General features: G+C 49.0%; 1 protein-coding gene across 1 annotated transcript in view; it reads left to right on the top strand.

Moving 5' to 3' along the window:
• Positions 1 to 1,088: 1,088 nt before the first annotated feature.
• nlrc3 (NLR family, CARD domain containing 3) overlaps positions 1,089 to 26,495 on the top strand; it is a 76,835-nt gene continuing 51,428 nt past the window's right edge. Inside the window, exons 1-3 of the mRNA XM_085999953.1 lie at positions 1,089 to 1,095; positions 8,579 to 8,839; positions 12,107 to 13,862. Coding sequence (XP_085856079.1) covers positions 1,089 to 1,095; positions 8,579 to 8,839; positions 12,107 to 13,862 — 2,024 coding nt within the window. The remainder of the gene's footprint in view (positions 1,096 to 8,578; positions 8,840 to 12,106; positions 13,863 to 26,495) is intronic.

The raw sequence follows: 26,495 nt of genomic DNA on the forward strand, positions 1-26,495 counted from the left end.
AAAGCTGTAAATTAAAACGAGTTAAAAGTGTCTGTATTATATATAGTAATATAAGAACACAAGGAGACACAACACATGCAACATCAACAACTTGCATTTATAGAGCGCCTTTAATGTAGTAAAATGTCCCAAGGCGTTTCACAGGCGCGTTATCAAACAAAATTTGACACCTAGCCAGATAAAGAGATGTTTGAACAGTTCTCCCCAGAGTCCTGGCCAATATTTATCCTTTAACCAACATCACTAAAACAGATTATCTGGTCATTATCACGTTGCTGTTTGTGGGAGCTTGCTGCACATTTGCTACATTACAACAGTGACTACACTTCAAAAAATACTTCATTGCCTGTAAAGCAATTTGGGACGCCCAAAGTTTGTGAAAGGCGTTACATAAATACAAATCTTTTGTCTTTTATTATTCACGGAATGTGGGCATCGCTGGCAAGGCCAGCATTTATTGCCCATCCCAAGTTGCCCTTGCGAAGGTGGTGGTGAGCCGTCTTCCTAAACCACTGCAGTCCATGGGGTGAAGGTACTCCCACAGTGCTGTTACAGAGGGAGTTCCAGGATTTTGACCCAGCGACAATGAAGGAACGGCGATATATGTACTGGGCAGCTCCAGGCCGAGCTGGCTCCCTGAACCTGCAATGGAGTGAAGTTACTCTGCTCGTATGTTTGTTCTGGACCCTCAATTCATTCCTTTGCTCTGATCCTACAAACTGTCCCACTGTCACTGTGATTGAGGGAGAGAGCTAACGGTGGGTGGGCCTGAACTGGGAGAAAATCAAACAAATTACACACAATGTCTTGATTGCCATAGTTTTGAACGTTGAATAAAATATAAATTTGCCTTACAGTAGCATGGAGAAAGGGTGAGCTGAGGGGCGGCTGTGGATGGTGTTGTGCGGATTGTGGCTTCAAACTGCCCCTGGATGGTATGTGTTGGAGCTGGTGTCGGAGAACGAGCAGAGGTGAAGGGTCAACATTGTCCCTACTGAAACCAGCAGCACAAAGATTGACAGATGAAGTCACAGGGAATTGGAAGAAGGCATTCGCACCCCTCAATACTGTAGCTGCTGTGTGAGACAATGGAAGGTACGTCTGGCGTGAGATCTGGAGTGTGAGGTTACATATAAACATAGAAGATAGGAGCAGGAGTAGGCCATTCGGCCCCTCGAGCCTGCTCCGCCATTCAATGAGATCATGGCTGATCATCCAAATTCAATACCCTGTCCCTGCCTCCTCCCCATATCCCTTGGTCCCTTTAGCCTTAAGAAATATATCTAACTCCTTCTTGAATATATTTAATGAATTGGCCTCCACTGCCTTCTGTGGTAGAGAATTCCACTGGTTCACCACTCTCTGGGTGAAGAAATTCCTCCTCATCTCTGTCCTAAATGGCTTACCCCTTATCCTTAGACTGTGACCCCTGGTTCTGGACTCCCCGGCCATCGGGAACATCCTTCCTGCATCTAGTCTGTCTAGTCCTGTTAGAATTTGGTAAGTTTCAATGAGATCCCCGCTCATTCTTCTAAACTCCAGCGAGTATAAGCCCAATCGATCCAATCTCTCCTCATACGTCATTCCTGCCATCCCAGGTATCAGTCTGGTGAATCTTCACTGCACTCCCTCCATGGCAAGAACATCCTTCCTCAGATCAGACGACCAAAACTGCAGACAATACTCAAGATGTGGTTTCACCAAGGCCCTGTACAACTGCAGCAAGACATCCTTGTTCCTGTACTCGAACCCTCTCGTTACGAAGGCCAACATACCATTTGCCTTCTTAACCGCCTGCTGCACCTGCATGCTTACCTTCAGCGACTGGTGCACAAGGACACCCAGGTCTCGTTGCACTTCCCCTTCTCCCAATCTATTGCCATTCAGATAATAATCTGCCTTTCTGTTTTTGCCACCAAAGTGGATAACCTCGCATTTATCCAGATTGTACTGCATCTGCCATGCTTCTGCCCAATCACCCAACCTGTCCAAATCATACTGGAGTTTCTCGGCATCCTCCTCACAGCACACACGCCCACCCAGCTTTGTGTCATCTGCAAACTTGGAGATATTACATCTAGTTCCCTCGTCTAGATCATTTATATATATTGTGAATAGCTGGGGTCCTAGGACCGATCCCTGCGGTACCCCACTAGTCACTGCCTGCCACTCGGAAAAAGACCCGTTTATTCCAACTCTTTGCTTCCTGTCTGCCAACCAGTTCTCTATCCAAGTCAGTACCTTGCCCCCAATCCCTTAACTTTACATGCTAATCTCTTATGCGGGACCTTATCGAAAGCCTTCTGAAAGTCCAAATACACCACATCCACTGGTTCTCCCTTATCTATTCAACCAGTTACATCCTCAAAAAATTCCAGTAGATTAAACTTTTGTAAATCCATGTTGACTTTGTCACTGTTTTCCAAGTGCTCTGCTATTACATCTTTTATAATGGACTCTAGCATTTTCCCCACTACCGATGTCAGGCTTACCGGCCTATAATTCCCCGTTTTCTCTCTACCACCTTTTTTGAATAGTGGGGTAACATTAGCTACCCTCCAATCCATGGGAACTGTTCCAGAGCCTATCGAATTTTGGAAGATGACCAGCAATGCATCTACTATTTCTAGGGCCACTTCCTTAAGTACCCTAGGATGTAGATTATCAGGCCCTGGGGATTTATCAGCCTTCAATCCCGTCAATTTCCCTAACACCATTTCCCTACAAATACTGATTTCTTTCAGTTCCTCCCTCTCATTAGACCCTATGTTCCCCGACATCTCTGGGAGGTTATTTGTGTCCTCCTTTGTGAAGACAGAACCAAAGTATGTATTTAATTGGTCTGCCATTTCTTTGTTCCCCATTATAAATTCCCCTGATTCTGACTGCAAGGGACCTACGCTTGACTTCACCAATCTTTTTCTCTTCACATATCTATAAAAGCTTTTACAGTCAGTTTTTATGTTCCCTGAAAACTTACTCTCATACTCTATTATCCCCCTCTTAATTAATCCCTTTGTCCTCCTTTGCTGAATCCTAAACTGCTCCCAATCCTCAGGTTTACTGCTTTTTCTAGCCAAATTATATGTCCTCTCCTTGGATCTTATGCTATCCCTAATTTCCCTTGTTAGCCGCGGTTGAGTCACCTTTTTTGTTTTATTTTTATGCCAAACAGGGATGAACAAATTCTGTAGTTCATCCATGTGGTCTTTGAATGTTTGCCATTGCTTATCCACCGTCAACCTTTTGAGTAACATTCCCCAATCAATCCTACCCAACTCGTGCCTTATACCATCATAGTTTCCTTTATTTAAATTCAGGACCCTAGTCTCTGAGTCAACTACTTCACTCTCCACCTTAATGAAGAATTCTATCATATTATGATCGCTCTGACCCAAGGGGCCTCGCACAACAAGATTGTTAATTAATGCTTTCTCATTACATAATACCCAGTCTAAGATGGCCTGATCTCTAGTTGGTTCATCGACATATTGGTCCAGGAAACCATCCCGAATACACTTCAGGAATTCCTCCTCCACAGTATTATTACTAATTTGGTTAGCCCAATCTATATGTAGATTAAAGTCACCCATGATAACTGCTGTGCCCTTATTGCACGCGTCTCTAATTTCCCATTTAATGCCATCCCCAACCTCCGCATTACTGTTTGGAGGTCTGTATACCACTTCCACTAACGTTTTCTGCCCCTTGGTATTTCTCAGTTCTACCCATACAGATTCCATATCATCAGAGCTAATATCCTTCCTTTCAATTGTGTTAATCCCCTCTTTAACCAGCAATGCTACCCCACCTCCTTTTCCTTTTTGCCTATCTTTCTTGATAATTGAATACCCCTGGATGTTGAGTTCCCAGCCTTGGTCACCCTGGAGCCATGTTTCCGTAATCCCAATCATATCATATCCGTTTACCTCTATTTGCGCAGCTAATTCATCCACCTTATTACGAATGCTCCTCGCATTAAGACACAAGGCCTTCAGGCTTGTTTTTTTAACACTCTTATGCCATTTAGAATTATTATTTACTGTGGCCATGTTTGATTTAAACCCTTGATTTCTCTGACTGCCACCTTTGTTTTTCTCCTTCCTGTCTTTTGCTTCTATCCTTGTTTCCCTTTCCTCTGTTTCCCTGCTCAGGTTCCCAACCCCCTGCCATTTTAGTTTAAACCCTCCCCCAGAGCACTAGCAAACACTTCCCCTAGAACATCGGTCCTGGTCCTGCCCAGGTGCAAACCGTCCAGTTTGTACTGGCCCCACCTCCCCCAGAACCGGTTCCAATGTCCCAGGAATTTGAATCCCTCTCCCTTGCACCATTCCTCTAGCCACGTATTCATCTGAAATATCCTTCTATTTCTACTCTGACTAGCACGTGGCACTGGTAGCAATCCTGAGATTACTACCTTTGAGGTCCTATTTTTTAATTTACCTCCTAACTCCCTATATTCAGCTTTTAGGACCTCATCCCATTTCTTACTTATATCGTTGATACCTATATGCACCACGACAACTGGCTGTTCACCCTCCCCTTCCAAAATGTTCTGCAGCCGCTCTGAGACATCCTTGACCCTTGCACCAGGGAGGCAACATACCATCCTGGAGTCACATTTGCGGCCGCAGAAACGCCTATCTATTCCCCTTACAATAGAATCCCCTATTACTATATAGCTCTCCCACTCTTTTTCCTCCCATCCTGTGCAGCAGAACCACCCACGGTCCCAGGAAGTTGGCTGCTGCTGCCTTCCTCTGATAAGCCATCCTCCCCAACAATATCCAAAGTGGTATATCTGTTTGAGAGGGGAATGGTCACAGGGGACCCCTGCACTACCTGCCTGCGCCTACTACTCTGCCTGGTAGTCATCCATTCTCTTCCTGCCTGTGCAGCCTTTACCTGCGGTGTGACCAACTCCCAAAATGTGTTATCCACTATGTCCTCAGCATCGCAAATGCTCCAGTATGTATCCACTCACAGCTCCAGCGCCGCAATGCAGTCTGTCAGTAGCTGCAGCTGGATACACTTCCCGCACACATGGTCATCAGGGACACAGGAAGTGTCCCTGATTTCCCATATAGTGCAGGAGGAGCATACCACGGCACAGAGCTCTCCTGCCATGACTTACTCTTTAATTAATTCAAATTAAATTAAATCAAATCAATCCCACCAATTACACTACAATTAAATGATATACTGAAGGGCCCTTGTTTACCAGCAGTCCCCGCTACACCACAGACACCCTATTAAACTATAAACCACAAAATTTAAGTTTGGAAAAAAGGAGAAAGAGAGAAATACTCACCAACCAATCACTTACCTGCTTTCTGGTGACCTCACACTTCGATTACTTTTTACTTCTCTCCCTCTCTTGGAGCTCTGAGATTGATATGCCTACCTGCTCCGCCGCCTCGCTTTAAATCGCCGCCTCGCCGCTCCTCACAGGTCCGCCGCCGCTGTGGGGCCTACCTGCTCTGCCGCTTTATATCACCGCCACCACTCCTCACAGGTCCGCCGCTGCTGTGGGGCCTACCTGCTCTGCCGCTTTATATCACCGCCACCACTCCTCACAGGTCTGCCGCCGCTGTGGGGCCTACCTGCTCCGCCGCCGCTCCTCACAGGTCCGCCGCCGCTGTGGGGCCTACCTGCTCCGCCGCTTTATATCACCACCGCCGCTCCTCACAGGTCCGCTGTCGCTGTGGGGCCTACCTGCTCCGCCGCTTTATATCACCGCCGCCGCTCCTCACAGGTCTGCCGCCGCTGGTTTGGAGAGTAAAGGAACAATAAGGTTCCATCCCACCATTGAAACATTTCAAAACATTCTTCCTGGGGAGGTCCATCAATGAACTCTATCTAAACATGAATTTTTGTGCTGGCTCCTGTATAATGTCTCAGTTTACTGTTGGTTCAATTACAGTTTTTCTTCACCTCCATCTCATGTAGCATGACATAACCCTATAGTTTCATCGGTGACCCTAAGAGACCAATCAGGAACTCCCTGCCCTGAGAATCCCCGGCCTTTCTGGTGATTCCTGCTGTAAGTTTGGTACGAGTTCTCCGGGAACCCCCTCCTTAGGACTTGGATACACTGGGCCCCAGCCATATATTGGGGATTCCAGGATGACCTTGTGGGGATGGAGCCTGCACCTGCTCCTACAGGGTCTTCAGTACAAGGAGGGCTGGGCTGGGCCAGGGTGGCGGGGGGTACTGGGACTCCCTGAGTTGGGCCGGGAGTTCTCAGGGAGTGTACATACCCTACCTGTTCTAAATTGATGTGAGGTAACTGGCAGTAAAGGCAAACAAAGCCTGTCTGTGTCAGCAGGGTAAAGGGTGAACATCGTCCCTAATGCATGACCCGTGTAAATCCAGTGAGCCAGAGGTAAATGAATGGCAGAGGTGGGGACCAATATGAATGAGAAAGAAAGATCTTGCATCAATACAGCGACTTACCACACCCCCAAGGCCTGCCAAAGTGCTTCACGACCATTACTTTCCTGAAGTGCAGTCACAGTTATCTAGAGAAACATAGCAGCCGACTTGCACACAGCAAGATCCCACAAGCAGTAAATGAGATGAATGATGGGGCTGTTTGAGGGGGGAAGGCTGGCCAGGACACTGGGAGAACTCCCTGCTCCTCTTCCAATAGCGCCGCGAGATCCACCTGAACCAACGCAGCGCAGCGATCAAAGAAGCCAATGGAATCTTGAACGACACGGCCATAACAGAGCACAAGTCAGAGGAAGTTGTGATTAAACTGTACAGGGTTCTGGTCAGACTGCACCTTGAGTCCAGCTCTGATTGTTGAGAAATGAGAGACCTTCCAGGGCTGGAGGCAATGCAGAGAAGAGCCATAAGCCTGATCCCCAGGGTCAGGGGTCTGAGTTATGGGGAAAGACTTGGGGCATCTGAGGGGTGACCTTATAAAGATGTATCAGATAGTGAAGGGAATGGAGTAAGTCAATTCAGAATATTACTTTAAGTTAAATGGCTAGAGTAGGACAAGTGGTCACAGGTTCAAACTAGTAAAAGGTCATTTTAGGACTGATAATCAGGAAATTCTTCTTCACACAAAGGCTGAACCAGACTGTTTGCACCTGAAATGACCCTGAAATGAGCTTCCGACCACATATCCGCGCCATCACTAAGACTGCCTATTTCCACCTCCGTAACATCGCCCGTGTCTGCCCCTGCCTCAGCTCATCTGCTGCTGAAACCCTCATCCATGCCTTTGTTACCTCTAGACTTGACTATTCCAACACACCCCTGGCCGGCCACCCACATTCTACCCTATGTAAACTTGAGGTCATCCAAAACTCTGCTGCATGTGTCCTAACTCGCACCAAGTCCCGTTCACCCATCACCCCTGTGCTCACTGACCTACATTGGCTCCTGGTAAAGCAACGTCTCGATTTAAAAATTCTCATGCTTGTTTTCAAATCCCTTCATTGGCCTTGCCCCTCCCTATCTCTGTAATCTCCTTCAGCCCCACAACCCCCCCCCCCCCCCCCCGAGATATCTGCGCTCCTCTAATTCTGGCCTCTTGAGCATCCCTGATTATAATTGCTCAACCATTGGTGGCTGTGCCTTCAGCTGCCAAGTTCCTAAGCTGTGGAATTCCATGCCTAAACTTCTCCGCCTCTCTACCTCTCTTTCCTCCTTCAAGACGCTCCTTAAAACCTACTGCTTTGACTCTGCCCTAATATCTCTTTATCTGGCGCGGTGTCAAATTTTGTTTGATAATGCTCCTGTGAAGTGCCTTGGGACGTTTTACTACATTAAAGGTGCTACATAAATACAAGTTGTTGCTTTTGTGATCAATGTGTGGAATAAACTTCTAGATAGAACAGTGGAGGCAAAATCTCTGGAATCATTTAAGAAACAATTCGTGCTACAATGCAGGGATGCTAGGCTCTCACCCATTTAGATGGGCTGAATGGTCTTCCTTACCTCTAATTATCTTGTGGTCAGGTAGATGGGGCCTCAGTTTAACATCTCATCTGAAAGACAGCACCTTTGGCAATGCAGCACTCCCTCAGTACTGCACTGAAGTGCCAGCCTAGATTATGTGTGGGAGTGGGACTTGAACCCACAACCTTTTAACTCAGAGAGGAGAGTGCTACTCACTGAGCCATAGCTGACACTTAAAAGAGCTTGAGTGAATGCCAGTTAGGAATGAATATTGACCCAAACTGGGAACCCAGAAAAGTCTGAATGTGGCCCTCCTTGGTTTTGAGGGTGAGGACCTGAGTTTGTCCCAGTTTGGCTTCAGTAGACTTGTCCCTGCATTCTGCACATGTATAATGTCATGCTCCATGTTCTGCCTTCAGCTGGTGTCCCATCAATAGCTTCCCTTTCATCGTGGTGCCAGGGGTTTGTGAGTGGCAGTTGTTTCTGACTTCAGGGGAAAGCTCACTATCGCTGCCAGTGAGTGCTGGTTAGTGGTCTTCCTTTAACATGGCTCATTGGATTCATGATACCAGCTGTGGTCACTCGGCTTTGTTGAGCCTTATTTGCCAAGTGGCCACTGAGAGTCCAGATGTTCATTCCCCGCCGTGTCTTGTGTGCATTGTAGGTATTTGGATCAACAGATATCGGAAGCAGCTGGTAAAGTCCATCAGTGTGCCCTTTCTGGAGACAATAATCCGTTACATGAAGAGGCAGAATCTGATCAGTGATGAAGAAGTCAATCAGATTCAAGAACTGAGTGGCCCATCGGACAAAGTGAAGGCAGTCATCGATGTTCTAGCTGGTAAAGGGAACACAGCCTCCGAGTCACTGCAGACCTTTATAGAGACCACTAACTCACAGCTGTACCTTTTAATTACTGTTTACGGTAAGATGTTTTTATTTAATGTGAACTGTCCCTGTTTTCTCCCTTCTGCCCGTGTCAGCCAGTGACTCAGTTGGCGGCACCCTTGCTTCTGAGTTAGAAGGTTGTGGGTTCATGTCCCACTCCAGAGACTTGAGCACAAAAATCTAGGCTGACACTCCAGTGCAGTGTTGAGGGAGTGCTGCACAGTCAGAGGTGCCGTCTTTCAGATGAGATGTTAAACCAAGGCCCCGTTTGCCCTCTCAGGTGGACGTAAAAGATCCCATGGCACTATTTCAAAGCAGAGCAGGGGAGTTTCGATGAGGTCCCGCATAAAAGATTGGCGTGTAAAGTTAAGGCACATGGGATTGGGGGCAAGGTACTGACTTGGATAGAGAACTGGTTGGCAGACAGGAAGCAAAGAGTTGGAATAAACTGGTCTTTTTCTGAGTGGCAGGCAGTGACTAGTGAGGTACCGCAGGGATCGGTCCTAGGACCCCAGCTATTCACAATATATATTAATGATCTAGACGAGGGAACTAGATGTAATATCTCCAAGTTTGCAGACGACACAAAGCTGGGTGGGCGTGTGTGCTGTGAGGAGGATGCCGAGAAACTCCAGTATGATTTGGACAGGTTGGGTGATTGGGCAGATGCATGGCAGATGCAGTATAATGTGGATAAATGCGAGGTTATCCACTTTGGAGGCAAAAACAGGAAGGCAGATTATTATCTGAACGGCAATAGATTGGGAGAAGGGGTAGTGCAACGAGACCTGGGTGTCCTTGTGCACCAGTCGCTGAAGGTAAGCATGCAGGTGCAGCAGGCGGTTAAGAAGGCAAATGGTATGTTGGCCTTTGTAGCGAGAGGGTTCGAGTACAGGAACAAGGATGTCTTGCTGCAGTTGTACAGGGCCTTGGTGAGACCACACCTTGAGTATTGTGTGCAGTTTTGGTCGCCTTATCTGAGGAAGGATGTTCTTGCCATGGAGGGAGTGCAGCGAAGATTCACCAGATTGATACCTGGGATGGCAGGAATGACGTATGAGGAGAGATTGGGTCGATTGGGCTTATACTCGCTGGAGTTTAGAAGAATGAGAGGGGATCTCATTGAAACTTATAAAATTCTAACAGGACTAGACAGACTAGATGCAGGAAGGATGTTCCCGATGGCCGGGTAGTCCAGAACCAGGGGTCACAGTCTAAGGATAAGGGGTAAGCCATTTAGGACAGAGATGAGGAGGAATTTCTTCACCCAGAGAGTGGTGAACCTGTGGAATTCTCTACCACAGAAGGCAGTGGAGGCCAATTCATTAAATATATTCAAGAAGGAGTTAGATATATTTCTTAAGGCTAAAGGGATCAAGGGATATGGGGAGAAGGCAGAGACAGGGTACTGAGTTTGGATGATCAGCCATGATCTCATTGAATGGCGGAGTAGGCGCGAGGGGCCGAATGGCCTTCTCCTGCTCCTATCTTCTATGTTTCTATGTTTATCCCCAGTGTCCTGGATAATATTTATCCCTCAGTCAACATCACTAAAATTGATTATCTGGTCATTATCATGTTGCTGTTTGTGGGGGCTTGCTGTCTGCAAATTGGCTGCCATGTTTCCTACATGGCAACAGTGACTACACTTCAAAAAGTACCTAATTGGCTGTAAAGCACTTTGAGACGTCCTGAGGTCGTGAAAGGCGCTATATAAATGCAAGTCTTTATTTTATTTTCATCTGTTGTCCTTTGGTCTCCCTGGGTCACGGGGGCTTAGAAGGCTGATCTCAAACGCCCACCGGCGCACGTCACATCAGAGGGGCCTGCTGTTGGAAGGACTTGTCCTCAGCTCAGTATCTCCCCACAGCAACCTGGAAAGGCAGCAAAAGGGGGCCTTGAACCTGTGGGCACCAGGGAGTGGCACTTCCTTTCGATCCCACACTCACAGGAGGAGGGGGCGGGTTGGAGAATTGGAGAAGGACAGAGAGAAGGGGGGGAGGAGGAGGGGGAGATGGGAAGGAGGTGTTGCAGCACACCCAACTCAGCACCTTTCTGAACACTGAACTTGTGAGTGGAGAAAGAAAGACATACATACATACAGCCTTTCATGACCACCGAACATCTGAAAGCACTTTACAGTTAATTAAGTATTTTTGAAGTGGTGTCACCTTTGTAATGTGGGAAACGCGGCAGCCAATTTACTCACAGCAAGGTCCCACAAACAGCAATGTGATAATGACCAGATAATCTGTTTTTGTTATGTTGGTTGAGGGATAAATATTGGCCAGGACACCGGGGATAACTCCCCTACTCCTCTTCCAAATAGTGCCATGCAATCTTTTACATCCACCTGAGAGAGCAGACGGGGCCTCGGTTTAACATCTCATCCGAAAGACAGCAACACTTGTACAAATAGTTATTTTATAAATCAAAGGAGCATCAATATTATTTAATAATAAAGTGGATCTTTTATAGTTAAAGATTGTTTTGCCACAGAAATAGTCACTGTATCTATAGGACATGTGGACTCAGAGCTGATTTGGGTATCTTAACCGAGTGCTAGGTGCCAGACAGACCAATGAAACAGACAGCACTCTCTCAGACACTGCAGTCTGGACACTGCTTCATGCAGTGAAATGTGCCCTGTTCTATAGGGAGTGGGTATTGCGATCTCTGACCTGATTGTGAGCCTGAGCTTGGTTGACTTGGAATGAAGTCCTTCAAATATATAATTAGAAATTTCAGTCAGTGCACAGACAGCAACTGGACGCTTCATTATTGGAGGAATTGAATCCCATTGATCCGCTGGCATCACAATGCTTAATAATAGAATGTGTCCACTTTTCGTGATAAGTAGGGAAAAAAATCACTGTCACTTACATGGAAAATTATTATAAGCACAGATATCATATGGACAGAGAACAAAACTTGATGTACCATTTTAGATAACATGCCCTCCTCTTTACTCCCCCCTTCTCCTTCCTTTCTTCCCCTCCTCCTTCCCATCTCCTCCTCCTTCCCTCTCTCTGCTTTTTCTTCTCCCTGTCCTCCTCCCCTTCTTTCTCTCCTCCTCCCCTTTTTCCTCCACCTGTTCCTCCCCAATTCTCCAACTTGCCACCCCTCTGTGAGGGTGGGATCAATGGATTTGCCCTAAAACAGGTTAAACTGGCAGGTGCTTTAAGTTGTCTGTTGGGTAAGATCACCGACAGTGAGTAATAGTTGACGTGTTGACAGGCTTGTTGGTGACTTGTGTGGTTGGTCATTGGGTCCTCATTTCATTCTCTTCTGTTCTTGTTTAAAGAGCCGATGATACAGAAGCACATAGAAGTCCTGCAGAGCAAATTGGGGAGTGGGAATGAAGTCAGTGCAGTGTGTGAAAAGTTCTCCCTGGAGAGGCGCACCAACCTCCTGCTAATCGACGGGCTGACCGACATCCAACAGAAGGAGCATGATGTTATGCAAACCGAGGCCACCAGAGGGATGAAAAACAGCCCGAGACACACCCCACTGGACAGGCTCTTCCTGCCCCTTTCGAAGGATAATATCCCGCCGCGCATTTCAGTAACAGTTGGGGTGGCTGGAATCGGTAAGAGCACTTTGGTGAAAATATTGGTGTACAAATGGCTGAAGGGGGAGTTGTACAGAGATGTCACTTTCATATTCCCCTTCATGTTCCGAGAGCTGAACTCCTTTGAAAGGATATCTGCAGAAAAGCTGGTCAAGTTGACCTTTCCCCACATCGCCGAAACCAACCATATCCTGAACGGGACAGCGAAGGTGGTGCTGATCTTCGATGGGCTGGACGAGTTCAAGTATCCACTAGAGTTTTCAAACTCCCAGACATGCACTGACCCAAAGAAAGACATCCAGATCGACAACTTAATCACCAACATAGTACGAGGCAACATCTTCTCCCAGGCAACGGTCTGGATCACCTCACGTCCAACAGCAGCAAGCCAAATCCCAGCTGGACTTGTGAATAGAATGACGGAACTCAGGGGCTTTGGGGAAGTGGAGATGAAGGACTTCTTTCAAACACTCTTTGAAGAAAAAGTAATGGCCACGCGGGTCTTTTCGCATATAAAGGCCCACAAGTCACTCTACATAATGTGCTCTGTCCCGTCCTTTTGTCTGATGATTGGGCTATCCCTTGCATACTACCTCAGAATCAGCAACGATGGTCACAAGGCTGGAAACTTCCCCAGGACCATGACAGAAATCTATACGTATTTCTTCAAGATGATTCTCAACGGGGACTGGCAGGAAAAGGAACAGGAGGCACTGAAGATTGACCAAGCCTTCAGCAACAACAAGAAACTGATTGTTAACCTGAGCAGGCTGGCATTTCATGGGTTAATCAAACGCAGGTTTGTTTTCTATGAGCAGGACATGAAGTCCTATGGCATCGACCTCACATCACTACAGGGAAGCTTGTGCACTAGGATCTTCGCCAAGGATGACTCCAATATCTGTACAGTTTACTACTTTACACACATAACCCTGCAGGAGTACCTGGCCGCCACTTATTATTACACAGCAGCCAAAAGGGCCATATTTGACCTCTTCACTGAGAATGCTATGTCTTGGCCCAAGATAGGCTTCCACAATCATTTTAAGAACGCGATCAGTAAGTCCCTCCAGTCAGAAGATGGCCACCTGGACATATTTGTGCGATTTCTCTCTGGCCTGCTCTCGCCAGAAGTGAACAGATTGCTGCAGGGCCTGCTCCTGACAAAGGACGAGCACAACAGTTATCGAGCGCCAGTGCTGCACCACCTGCAGTGCTGCCTCAACACCAACTATGTCATCTCCTCGAGAACGGTCAACGTCATGCACTGTCTCCATGAACTGCAGCACACCGAGATTGCCAAAGGGGTGGCTGACGCCCTGCGGACTGGGAATCTGGCCGGGAGACTGACCCCCATCAACTGCTCCGCCCTGGCCTACCTCTTGCAGGTGTCCGAGGAGTGCATGGAAGAGACCAATCTCTCCAACTGCCTGAGCTACAATATCTTCAAGAGTTTGCTCCCCCGTCTTCTGTACTGCCACAACCTCAGGTACTTGTCCTTTTGTGTCCCCCAAACTCCATGAGTTTAGTGTGGATCCCAACTAAAAGTGTTGGGTAACTGGAGCCAGTTGAGGTCCGCTAGCCTAGCAGGGAATTGAGCCTGGGACTTTCCCCCATCTGAGTTGCACCAGGGGCTGCACTCACAGACAGGGTGACCGGGCACAGCTCCACATCCCCGGGATACACAGAACAAGAACAATAGATACTCTGACTGTGAGACTCCCTCTTTAAACAATACCAGAGTGTCATGGGTTACTGTGACTCAAGGAGACACTACCAACGAGACAACCAAGCTGGGATTGTTCTCAGAGTAGTGAAGGTTATGGGGAGATTTAATAGAGTTGTTCAAGGTTGCGAGGGATTTTGATAGAGTAGATGGGAGAAACTGTTTCCACTGGCAGGAGGGTCAGTAACTAGAGGACACGGATTTAAGGTAATTGGCAAAAGAAACAGAGGCGACATGAGGAAAAGAATTTTAGGCAGTGAGTTGTTGTGATCTGGAATGTGCAGCCTGAAAGGGTGATGGAAGCAGATTCAATAGTAACTTTCAAAAGGGAATTGGATAAATACTTGAAGGGAAAAACATTGCAGGGGAAAGAGTGGGACTAATTGGATAGCTCTTGCACAGGCAGGATGGGCAGAATGGCCTTCTTTATGTGCTGTTTGATTCTATGAAGAATGTTTAGGTATCAGTCCAAAACATTGCCCCCAGGAATGGGGATGTGATGAGGCCCAGTTTAACCGCCTGTCTGTGTAATAACCTGCAGGATATACCACGTGCTGAAAGCTTGTTTTAGTTTGTGGGCTGTTGTGGAATTACTCGTCATCAGATAATAACAGCACAACAGGAGGGGCGGAGGGAGGTAAGCATAGGGCTGGAGCAGCTTGCTGACACAGGGTGGGGGTGAGGCTATGAAATTATTGGAGGATGAGTGTTTAATGTGTTGTGGGATAGGGAGCCAGTGTAGGTCAGCGAGGGGGCGGGTGATTGCACAGAACACAATACGGGCAGCTGGAGTTTATGGAGGGTGGGAGGGCAGAGAGAAGACCTGTGTGATAATTGAGTCTGAAGGTTACAAAGCATGGATAGGGGCTTCGGCGATAGAGGAACTGAGGTTGGGGAGGCAGGTGGACAATATTATACAAATGGAAATTGACAATCTTGGTGAAGGGCAGGGAGAGGATGTGGGGTTTGAACCTGGGCTCTGGGTCGAACAGGACATCAAGGTTTAGTCCAGTCTGGTTCATTCAGGATGAGAGGCTGGAGAGGGGGCTGGCATCTGTAGCAAGGGAGCAGAGTCAATGGCAGGGGGCTTAAAGTGATAGTTCCAGTCTTCCTGTTATTCACACAGACACACAGAATCACCCACAGTGCAGATAGAGGCCATTTCGGCCCATCGAGCCTGCACCGACACATATCCCACCCTATCCCCGTAACCCCACGTATTTAATCCCCTAACACTAAGGGTCAATTTATCATAGCCAAATCAACCTAACCTGCACATCTTTGGACTGTGGGAGGAAACCGGAGCACCCAGAGGAAACCCACGCAGACACAGGGAGAATGTGCAAACTCCACACAGACAGTCGCCCGAGGCCAGATTTGAACCCGGGTCCCTGGCGCTGTGAGGCAACAGTGCTAACCACTATGCCACCATGCCTCCCAAGGCAGTACTGCATTGTTGGTGTTGTACTGAGGGAGTGCTGCATTGTTGAAGCAGTTTTCACTGAAGGAGTGCTGCATTGTTGGTGTTGCCTTTGTTGCCTCTAGACTTGACTATTCCAACGTGCTCCTGGTTGGCCTCCTACATTGTACCCTCTGTAGACTTGAGGTCATCCAAAACTCGGCTGCCCGTGTCCTAACTCGTACCAAGTCCCGCTCACCCATCACCCCAGTGCTCGCTGACCTACATTGGCTCCCGGTTAAGCAACGCCTCAATTAAAAAATTCTCATCCTTGTTTTCAAATCCCTCCATGGCCTCGTCCCTTCCTATCTCTATAATCTCCTTCAGCCCCACAACCCCCGAGATCTCTGCACTCCGCTAATTCTGGCCTCTTGAGCATCCCTGATTATAATCGCTCAACCATTCAGCTGGAGGATTCATCCATCACAATGTTAATCAGGCAGTCTGAGAGCACAGAGGTGGTTATCGGGTCGACAGAGGTGATAGAAAGATAGAGGTGGGTGTCATCGGCAAACGTGCGGTAACTGTCCCCATTTCACATGATGATGAGGAACAGCAGGGGATCAAGGGTAGATCCTTGGGCACTAAAGACCGAGGAAGTGCTGCATTGCTGGAGGTGTTAGACTGAGGGAGTGCTGCAATGCTGGTGCTGTACTGAGGGAGTGCTGCATTGCTGGAGGTGTTGGACTGAGGGAGTGCTGCAATGCTGGTGCTGTACTGAGGGAGTGCTGCATTGCTGGAGGTGTTGGACCGAGAGTGCTGCATTGTTGGTATTGTACTGAGGGAGTGCTGCATTGTTGGTGTTGGATTGAGGGAGTGCTGCATTGTTGGAGGTGCTTTACTGAGGGAGTGTTGCATTGCTGGTGTTGTCCTGAGGGAGTGCTGTATTGTTGGTGTTGTACTGAGGGAGTGCTGCATTGTTGGAGGTGCTTTACTGAGGGAGTGTTGCATTGCTGGTGTTGTCCTGAGGGAGTGCTGTATTGTTGGTATTGTACTGAGGGAGTGCTGCATTGTTGGTGTTGGATTGAGGGAGTGCTGCATTGTTGGAGGTGCTTTACTGAGGGAGTGTTGCATTGCTGGTGTTGTCCTGAGGGAGTGCTGTATTGTTGGTGTTGTACTGAGGGAGTGCTGCATTGTTGGAGGTGCTTTACTGAGGGAGTGTTGCATTGCTGGTGTTGTCCTGAGGGAGTGCTGTATTGTTGGTATTGTACTGAGGGAGTGCTGCATTGTTGGTGTTGTATTGAGGGAGTGCCGCATTGTTGGTGTTGTGCTGAGGGAGTGCTGCATTGTTGGACGTGTTGGAGCGAAGGAGTGCTGCATTGCTGGAGGTGTTGGACTGAGGGAGTGCTGCATTGTTGGAGGTGTTGGACTGAGGGAGTGCTGCATTGTTGGTGTTGTACTGAGGGAGTGCTGCATTGTTGGACGTGTTGGAGCGAAGGAGTGCTGCATTGCTGGAGGTGTTGGACTGAGGGAGTGCTGCATTGTTGGTGTTGTACTGAGGAAGTGCTGCATTGTTGGAGGTGTTGGACCAAGGAAGTTCTGCATTGCTGGAGGTGTTGGATCGAGGCAGTACTGCATTGTTGGTGTTGTACTGAGGGAGTGCTGCATTGTTGAAGCAGTTTTCACTGAAGGAGTGCTGCATTGTTGGTGTTGCCTTTGTTGCCTCTAGACTTGACTATTCCAACGTGCTCCTGGTTGGCCTCCTACATTGTACCCTCCGTAGACTTGAGGTCATCCAAAACTCGGCTGCCCGTGTCCTAACTCGCACCAAGTCCCGCTCACCCATCACCCCAGTGCTCGCTGACCTACATTGGCTCCCGGTTAAGCAACGCCTCAATTTAAAAATTCTCATCCTTGTTTTCAAATCCCTCCATGGCCTCGTCCCTTCCTATCTCTGTAATCTCCTTCAGCCCCACAACCCCCGAGATCTCTGCACTCCGCTAATTCTGGCCTCTTGAGCATCCCTGATTATAATCGCTCAACCACTAGTGGTTGTGCCTTCAGCTGCCTTGGCCCTAAGCTCTGGAATTCCCTCCCTAAACCTCTCCTCCTCGCTACCTCTCTTTCTTCCTTTAAGATGCTCCTTAAAACCTACCTCTTTGACCAAGCTTTTGGTCATCTGCCCTAATTTCTTATGTGGCTCGGTGTCATATTTTTGTTTTATAACACTCCCGAGAAATGCCTTGGGACGTTTTGCTACATTAAAGGCGCTATATAAATACAAGTTATTGTTGTTGGTGTTGGACTGAGGGAGTGTTGTATTGTTGGTGTTGGACTGAGGGAGTGCTGCATTGCTGGAGGTGTTGGACTGTGGGAGTGCTGCATTGCTGGAGGTGTTGGACTGTGGGAGTGCTGCATTGTTGGTGTTGGACTGAGGAGGTGCTGCATTGCTGAAGGTGTTGGACTGAGGGAGTGCTGCATTGTTGGTGTTGGACTGAGGAGGTGCTGCATTGTTGGTGTTGGACTGAGGAGGTGCTGCATTGTTGGTGTTGGACTGAGGAGGTGCTGCATTGTTGGTGTTGGACTGAGGAGGTGCTGCATTGTTGGTGTTGGACTGAGGAGGTGCTGCATTGCTGAAGGTGTTGGACTGAGGAGGTGCTGCATTGCTGAAGGTGTTGGACTGAGGAGGTGCTGCATTGTTGGTGTTGGACTGAGGAGGTGCTGCATTGTTGGTGTTGGACTGAGGAGGTGCTGCATTGCTGGAGGTGTTGGACTGAGGGAGTGCTGCATTGTTGGTGTTGGACTGAGGGAGTGCTGCATTGTTGGTGTTGGACTGAGGGAGTGCTGCATTGCTGGAGGTGTTGGACTGTGGGAGTGCTGCATTGCTGAAGGTGTTGGACTGAGGAGGTGCTGCATTGCTGGAGGTGTTGGACTGAGGAGGTGCTGCATTGTTGGTGTTGGACTGAGGAGGTGCTGCATTGTTGGTGTTGGACTGAGGAGGTGCTGCATTGTTGGTGTTGGACTGAGGAGGTGCTGCATTGTTGGTGTTGGACTGAGGAGGTGCTGCATTGTTGGTGTTGGACTGAGGAGGTGCTGCATTGTTGGTGTTGGACTGAGGGAGTGCTGCATTGCTGAAGGTGTTGGACTGAGGGAGTGCTGCATTGTTGGTGTTGGACTGAGGGAGTGCTGCATTGCTGAAGGTGTTGGACTGAGGAGGTGCTGCATTGTTGGTGTTGGACTGAGGAGGTGCTGCATTGCTGAAGGTGTTGGACTGAGGGAGTGCTGCATTGTTGGTGTTGGACTGAGGAGGTGCTGCATTGCTGAAGGTGTTGGACTGAGGGAGTGCTGCATTGTTGGTGTTGGACTGAGGGAGTGCTGCATTGCTGAAGGTGTTGGACTGAGGGAGTGCTGCATTGTTGGTGTTGGACTGAGGGAGTGCTGCATTGCTGGAGGTGTTGGACTGAGGGAGTGCTGCATTGCTGGAGGTGTTGGACTGTGGGAGTGCTGCATTGCTGAAGGTGTTGGACTGAGGAGGTGCTGCATTGTTGGTGTTGGACTGAGGAGGTGCTGCATTGCTGAAGGTGTTGGACTGAGGGAGTGCTGCATTGTTGGTGTTGGACTGAGGAGGTGCTGCATTGCTGAAGGTGTTGGACTGAGGAGGTGCTGCATTGCTGAAGGTGTTGGACTGAGGAGGTGCTGCATTGCTGAAGGTGTTGGACTGAGGAGGTGCTGCATTGTTGGTGTTGGACTGAGGGAGTGCTGCATTGCTGGAGGTGTTGGACTGAGGGAGTGCTGCATTGCTGAAGGTGTTGGACTGTGGGAGTGCTGCATTGTTGGTGTTGGACTGAGGAGGTGCTGCATTGATGGAGCAGATGGACTGACTGGGGGTTCTACATTGTTGGAGCAGTTTTCACTGAGGGTGTGCTGCATTGCCAGAGGTGCTGCTTTTTGGGCGAGATGTTGTCCCTGACGTTCCTCGGGTGATGACCTTTGTGGTTACCCTGACGCTGCAGAGTTTGTGGAGTCAGTGGGAGGGTGCCTCATTAGCTTGGGACAGGCGGGTGCAAACACCACTATGGGCACATCCCTGGTACCTGTCTGGCCCATGCCCTGGAAACCCGCCTGTATGTTTACCCTCGGAGGGGAGAGGGGATTTGCTCAGACTCCAATACACACCATCGACTTGTGTCAACTTCTCAGCAAATGACAAGTAAGAGCAGCAAGCTGGGAGCCTCTGAATACCCGGATATCCAGTGATATCAGTTAGATCTGGTAATGTATAATGAGGCAGGATTAATTAATGATCTCATAGTAAAGGATCCTCAAGGGAAGAGTGATCATAGCATGATAGAATTTCACATTCAGTTTGAGGGTGAGAAACTTGGGTCTGAAACTAGTGTCTTAAACTTAAAGGCAATTACAAAGGTATGAAGACAGAGTTGGCTAAAGTGGACGGGGAAAATAGATTAAAGGGTAAGACGGTAGAAAAGCAGTGGTAGACAGTTAAGGAGATATTTCATAACTCTCAGCAAAGGCCTATTCCAGTGAGAAGGAAAGACTCTACGAGAAGGATGAACCATCTGTAGCTAACTAAGGAAGTTAAGGATGGTATCAAATTGGGAAAAAAGGCATACAATGTTGCGAAGATTAGTGGTAGGCCAGAGGATTGGGAAAATTTTAGTAACCAGCAAAGGATGACTAAAAAAATAATAAAGAGGGAGGAGATAGATTATGAGAGTAAACAAACAAGAAATATTTAAAAAGACAGTAAGAGCTTCTACAGGTATATAAAAAGGAAGAGAGTAGCTGAAGTAAATATTGGTCACTTAGAGGATGAGATTGGGGAATTAATAATGGGAAACAGGGAAATGGCAGAGACTTTGAACAAATATTTTGTATCTGTCTTCACGGTAGAAAACACTAAAATCATCCCAATAATAGTAGATAATCAAGGGGCAAAAGGGAGGGAGGAATGTAAAACAATCATTATCACTAGAGAAAAAGTACCAGGCAAACTAACGGGACTAAAGGCTGACAAGTCCCCTGGACCTGATGGCCTGCATCCTAGGGTCTTAAAAGAAGTGGCTGCAGAGCTAGTGGATGCATTGGTTGTAATCTACCAAAATTCCCTAGATTCTGGAAAGGTCCCAGCGGATTGGAAAACCGCAGATGTAACGCTCCTTTTCAAGAAAGGAGGGAGACAGAAATCAGGAAACTATAGGCCAGTTAGCCTAACATTTGTCATTGGGAAAATGCTGGAATCCATTATTAAGGAAGTAATAGCAGGACATTTAGAAAATCATAATACAGTCAAGCAGAGTCAGCATGGTTTTATGAAAGGGAAATTGTGTTTGACAAATTTATTAGAGTTCTTTGAGGATGTAACGAGCAGGGTGGATAAAGGGGAACCAGTAGATGTAGTGTATTTGGATTTCCAGAAGGCATTCGATAAGGTGCCGCATAAAAGGTTACTGCACAAGATAAGAGCTCACGGGGTTGGGGGTAATATATTAGCATGGATGGATAGAGGATTGGCTAACTAACAGAAAACAGAGAGTCGGAATAAATGGGTCATTTTCAGGTTGGTAAACTGTAACTCGTGGGGTGCCACAGGGATCAGTGCTGGGACCTCAACTATTTACAATCTATATTAATGACTTGGATGAAGGGACCAAGTGTACTGTTGCCAAATTTGCTGACGATACAAAGATAGGTGGGAAAACAAGTTTTGAGGAGTACACAAAGAGTCTGCAAAGGGATATAGACAGGTTAAGTGAGTGGACAAAAATTTGGCAGATGGAGTATAATGTGGGAAAATGCGAGGTTATTGTTGTGTCTGTGTATAATAAGACACAGACTGCAGGAGAACGTACAACAGGTGTTTATTCAACATGGCTCATAGTGGAACTGACTGTACAGATTACTACTCAGTGCTATATGCAGGTGTGGTCACTGCCGGTACTACAGTATACATGAGCTGTAAAAAGTAGTTCCCCCCCTTAAAGGTATATACATTATAATTCCTCCCCTTTTAGATTAACAGTACCATAACACTCATTTAACAATTAAATATCAAACTAATTACAATTAACACTTTTAACATGCAACATTAGCTGAAAATAGTCTATTTATATATTCAGTCTTTGGGGAGGCTTCCCGATCCTTTCTGGATAGCGCCTTTCCCGAGTGTCTTGCTCTTGGTGCGGAGGCGATTCTGGCCCCCTGTCATCGGTTGGTTCATCAGCTTCCGATGCTACTGTTTCTGGGGTAGATGCAACCTGTACGTCGGGTTCATCACCAGGTATGTATGGGCGAGGCATGGGGTTGACTTGTTCCTGTGACTCTAGGATCTGGTCAGCATGGCGTCTCACGATGCTCTCCCCAACGTCCACTGTGTACATTAGTGGGCCCTGCCGTGTGCATATCGTTCCTGGCTGCCATTTTTCTGTTCGGTAGTCACGGGCCAAGACTGGTTGCCCTTCATTGAAGCTCCTTGTTGGCTTCTCATGGATGTGCTGGAATTGCTTACTCTCAACATCTCTTCGTACGTTTGGTCTGAGCAAATCCAGGCGAGATCTTAACCTTCGGTTAAAGAACATCATGGCTGGGGCCTGGTTGGTGACTGCATGTGTCGCATTCCGGTAGGCGAACAGGAAATTGTCCACCTTGTGCTGCAGTGGAATGTTGTCATTGTACATAGCCTTTATTGCCTTCTTAAAGGTTTGTACGAACCTCTCAGCCAATCCATTTGTGGCTGGATGATACGGGGCGGATGTGTAATGCCTTACCCCATTCTTTTTCAAGAACCTCCGGAACTCTTCGGACACAAACTGTGGTCCGTTGTCGGAGCAAATCTGTTCTGGCAAGCCATTCCTGGCAAAAATGGTCCGTAGGACTGCAATAGTTTTCTCCGTGGTGGTGGAGGACATTTTGATGACCTCAGGCCATTTCGAGTGCGCATCCACGGCTATTAAAAACATTGAGTCCATGAATGGACCAGCAAAATCAATATGCACCCGTTGCCATGGAGATGAGGGCCACTCCCATGGGTGTAGAGGGGCCTGTGGTGGTGCATTTTGGACTTTCTGGCATCCTGAGCAGCTCTTGGTCAGGTCCTCGATTTGTTTATCGATTCCCGGCCACCACACATAAGCCCTGGCTAGGCTTTTCATTTTTACACCTCCCAGATGACCCTCATGAAGCTCATTGAGCAATCTATCCCTTAACTTGGGTGGAATTACCACTCGGGATCCACACATCAAGGTCCCCCGGCACACTGACAGCTGTTCTCTCCTTGTCGAGAATGCTGGCAACAGTGAGTTGCCATGTGCTGGCCATCCCTTCACCGTCAAATCATATACCCGAGACAGTGTCGGGTCATTTCGGGTTTCCTTTTCGATACAAGCGTTAGTTACCGGTAGGTATTCAACTATAGTTGAATGGAATATTTAGACAGGATCCATTGCTGGTGATTCCTCCGCAGTAGGCAGTGGCAGGCGTGATAGCCCATCAGCATTTCCATGCTGTTTCGTGCCCTTATATTCAATCTCATAGTGGTGCACCCCTAGAAAAAGTGACCATCTTTGTAGTCGTTGCGCAGTCATCACCGGTGATGCGCCATCAATTACTCAAAAGACTGAGGTTAAGCAAGTAACAACCAGGCTTTTATTAACTAAAGAATGAAGGTCTAGTCTCGAGTGGTCGACCCGTCCAGAATACTAAGGGACTGGGAGGTAGTCACTTATATACCTGGAATAGTGGGAGGAGTCAGCCGAGGCATGTCCAGACCTGTACCTAGTGGAATACACATACACATACAGACAGGTATAACAGTGGTTTACCACATTCACCCCTTGTTTAAAAATGAGTCCGGCGGGGTGAAGTGTATTTAAAAGTTCGTGTATTGGAGTCTCTCCGGAGGTCTTGTCTGCCGCAGTGATCGACGTGGCGACGGCAGGGGTGGTGGAGCTTCCGGCGTCGCGTCCCGTGTAGGCTGGGGCACTGGAGTGTAGTCCTCGTGGGTGACGGTCCAAGGCGAGCCAGCTGCTGGGGTTGGATATCGGGTCGTGGGGTGGGGTGGTAATGGGTAGTGGGTTACAGCGGTCCCCGAGGGTGTCGTGGGGGGGGGGTGGTAATGGGTAGTGGGTTACAGCGGTCCCCGAGGGTGCGAGGTCTCGTATGGAGACTGTGTCCTCCCGCCCGTCCAGGTACGCAATGTAAGCGTACTGGGGGTTGGCGTGGAGGAGGTCGACCCTCTCGACCAGGGGGTCCGTTTTATTGGTCCTCACGTGTCTTCTCAGTAGTACCGGCCCTGGGGATGTCAGCCATGGCGGTAACGCTGTCCCCGATGTGGACTTCCTTGGGAAGACAAACATTTTCTCGTGAGGGGTGGCATTGGTGGCAGTGCAGAGCAGTGACCGAATCGAGTGGAGCGCATCGGGGAGCACCTCCTGCCAGCGGGAGGTCGGAAGGCCCCTGGACTTTAAGGCTAGTAGGGCGGCCTTCCAAACTGTTGCATTCTCTCTTTCCACCTGTCCGTTCCCCCGGGGGTTGTAACTGGTGGTCCTGCTTGTGGCTATACCCCTAGCGAGCAGGTACTGGCGGAGTTCGTCGCTCATAAACGATGAGCCCTGGTCGCTATGGATATAGCTGGGGAAACCGAACAGGGTGAAGAGGCTGTTCAGACATTTAATGACCGTGGCACTGGTCATGTCCGGGCAGGGGATAGCGAACGGGAAACGGGAGTACTCGTCAATGATGTTGAGGAAGTACATATTGCGGTCGGAGGAGGGGAGAGGCCCTTTAAAATCGTCGCTCAGGCGTTTGAAAGGGCGAGTGGCTTTTATCAGGTGGGCTCTGTCTGGTCTATAAAAGTGCAGTTTGCACTCAGCGCAGACTTGGCAGTTCTTGGTCATGGTCCTGACCTCCTCAATGGAGTAAGGCAGGTTGCGGGCCTTGATGAAGTGGAAGAACCTGGTGACCCCCGGGTGGCAGAGGTCATTGTGGAGGGCCCTCAGCCTATCGATCTGCGCGCTGGCGCAGGTGCCACGCGATAGGGCATCTGGGGGTTCATTGAGCTTCCCAGGCCGGTACAAGATCTCGTAATTGTAGGTGGAAAGTTCGATTCTCCACCTCAAGATCTTGTCATTTTTTATTTTGCCCCTCTGCTTGTTGTTGAACATAAAAGCAACTGAACGCTGGTCAGTGAGCAGGGTAAATCGTTTTCCGGCCAGGTAGTGCCTCCAATGACGCACAGCCTCCACAATAGCCTGGGCCTCCTTCTCGACCGCGGAGTGTCTGGTCTCCGGGCCCTGGAGGGTTCGTGAGAAGAATGCCACAGGTCTCCCCGCCTGATTAAGGGTGGCAGCCAGAGCAAAGTCAGACGCATCGCTTTCCACCTGGAATGGGATGGATTCATCCACTGCGTGCATGGTGGCTTTGGCAATGTCCTCCTTGATACGGTGGAAGGCCGAGCGGGCCTCTGCCATCAGGGGAAAAGAGGTGGATTTGATCAGCGGACGGGCTTTGTCTGCATAGTAGGGGACCCACTGGGCGTAGTAGGAAAAAAACCCTAGGCACCTCTTCAGAGCTTTTAGGCAGTGGGGCAGTGGGAGTTCCATAAGGGGACGCATCCGGTCCGGGTCGGGACCGATGACCCCGTGTTCCACAACACAGCCAAGGATGGCGAGCCGGTCTGTGCGGAATTTGCACTTCTCCTTGTTATATGTCAGGTTCAGGAGTTGGGCGGTGTGGAGGAATTTCTCGAGGTTTGCGTCATGGTCCTGCAAGTCATGGCCGCAGATGGTCACATTGTCTAGGTAAGGGAAAGTGGCCTGCAGCGCGTTTTGATCGACCATCCGGTCCATCTCCCTTTGGAAGACGGAGACCCCGTTGGTAACGCCAAAGGGAACCCTAAGGAAGTGATAGAGGCGGCCGTTTGCCTCAAAAGCAGTATACTGGCGGTCTTCGGGGCGGATGGGGAGCTGGTGGTACGCTGATTTCAGGTCAATGGTCGAAAAGACGCGGTACTGCGCGATCTGGTTGACCATGTCAGCTATGCGGGGGAGTGGGTAGGCGTCCAGCAGGGTGTAGCGGTTTATTGTTTGGCTGTAGTCGATGACCAGGCGTTGTTTCTCGCCGGTCTTAATGGCCACAACCTGTGCTCGCCAGGGGCTGGAGCTGCCCTCAATAATCCCCTCCTTCAGGAGCCGCTCCACTTCGGTTTTGATGAAAACCCTGTACCCGGCACTGTATCGCCTGCTCTTTGTAGCGATGGGCTTACAGTCGGGGGTGAGGTTAGCAAACAGTGGGGGGGGTGGGACTCTGAGTGTGGAGAGGTTGCATCTGGTGCGCGGCGGGCAATTTGGAGGCTGCTGGCTGCGGACTGTGAGTGGGGGGAGGGGGCCACCATACGCCATCGTAACGCTTTTGAGGTGGCACTGGAAATCCAACCCCAGTAGAACGGCAGCGCAAAGTTGGGGCAGGACCAGGAGTTTAAAATTATTGAACACAGTCCCGTCTACTACTAGTGTCACCACGCAGTAGCCGCCAATGTCCGCTGACTGGGACTCGGCGGCCATAGAAATCCGCTGGTGCGCAGGCAGGACTGGGAGAGAGCAACGCCGCACCGTGCCGGGTGGATGAAGCTCTCTGTGCTCCCGGAGTCAAAAAGGCAGTTTATTGCATGGCCGTTTACCTTAACGTCCATTTTGGACCGAGCTAGTTGGTGCGGTCTCGTTTGGTCCAGCGTAACAGAGGCCAGCGTAGGGGTCGGTGTGTCGCTGCGGGTATCAGATGGGGGGGGGGGTTGGCGGCCTGCTGCGTCCCGGCTGGTGTCCAAGATGGCGGCGTCCATGATTCCCATGTGGCTGGAGTCGTCCAAGATGGCGGCTGCTGCGGTGGTTCGCACATGGCTGGGGAGGCCCAAGATGGCGGCCCGCACGGCCCACACGCGGCGCTGTTGGGGGCCCAAGATGGCGGCTCGCACGGCCCACACG

Source organism: Somniosus microcephalus, chromosome 11 (genome assembly GCF_052327205.1).
Source record: "Somniosus microcephalus isolate GS21.2 chromosome 11, FLI_Smic_1.0, whole genome shotgun sequence".
Lineage (NCBI taxonomy): Eukaryota > Metazoa > Chordata > Chondrichthyes > Squaliformes > Somniosidae > Somniosus > Somniosus microcephalus.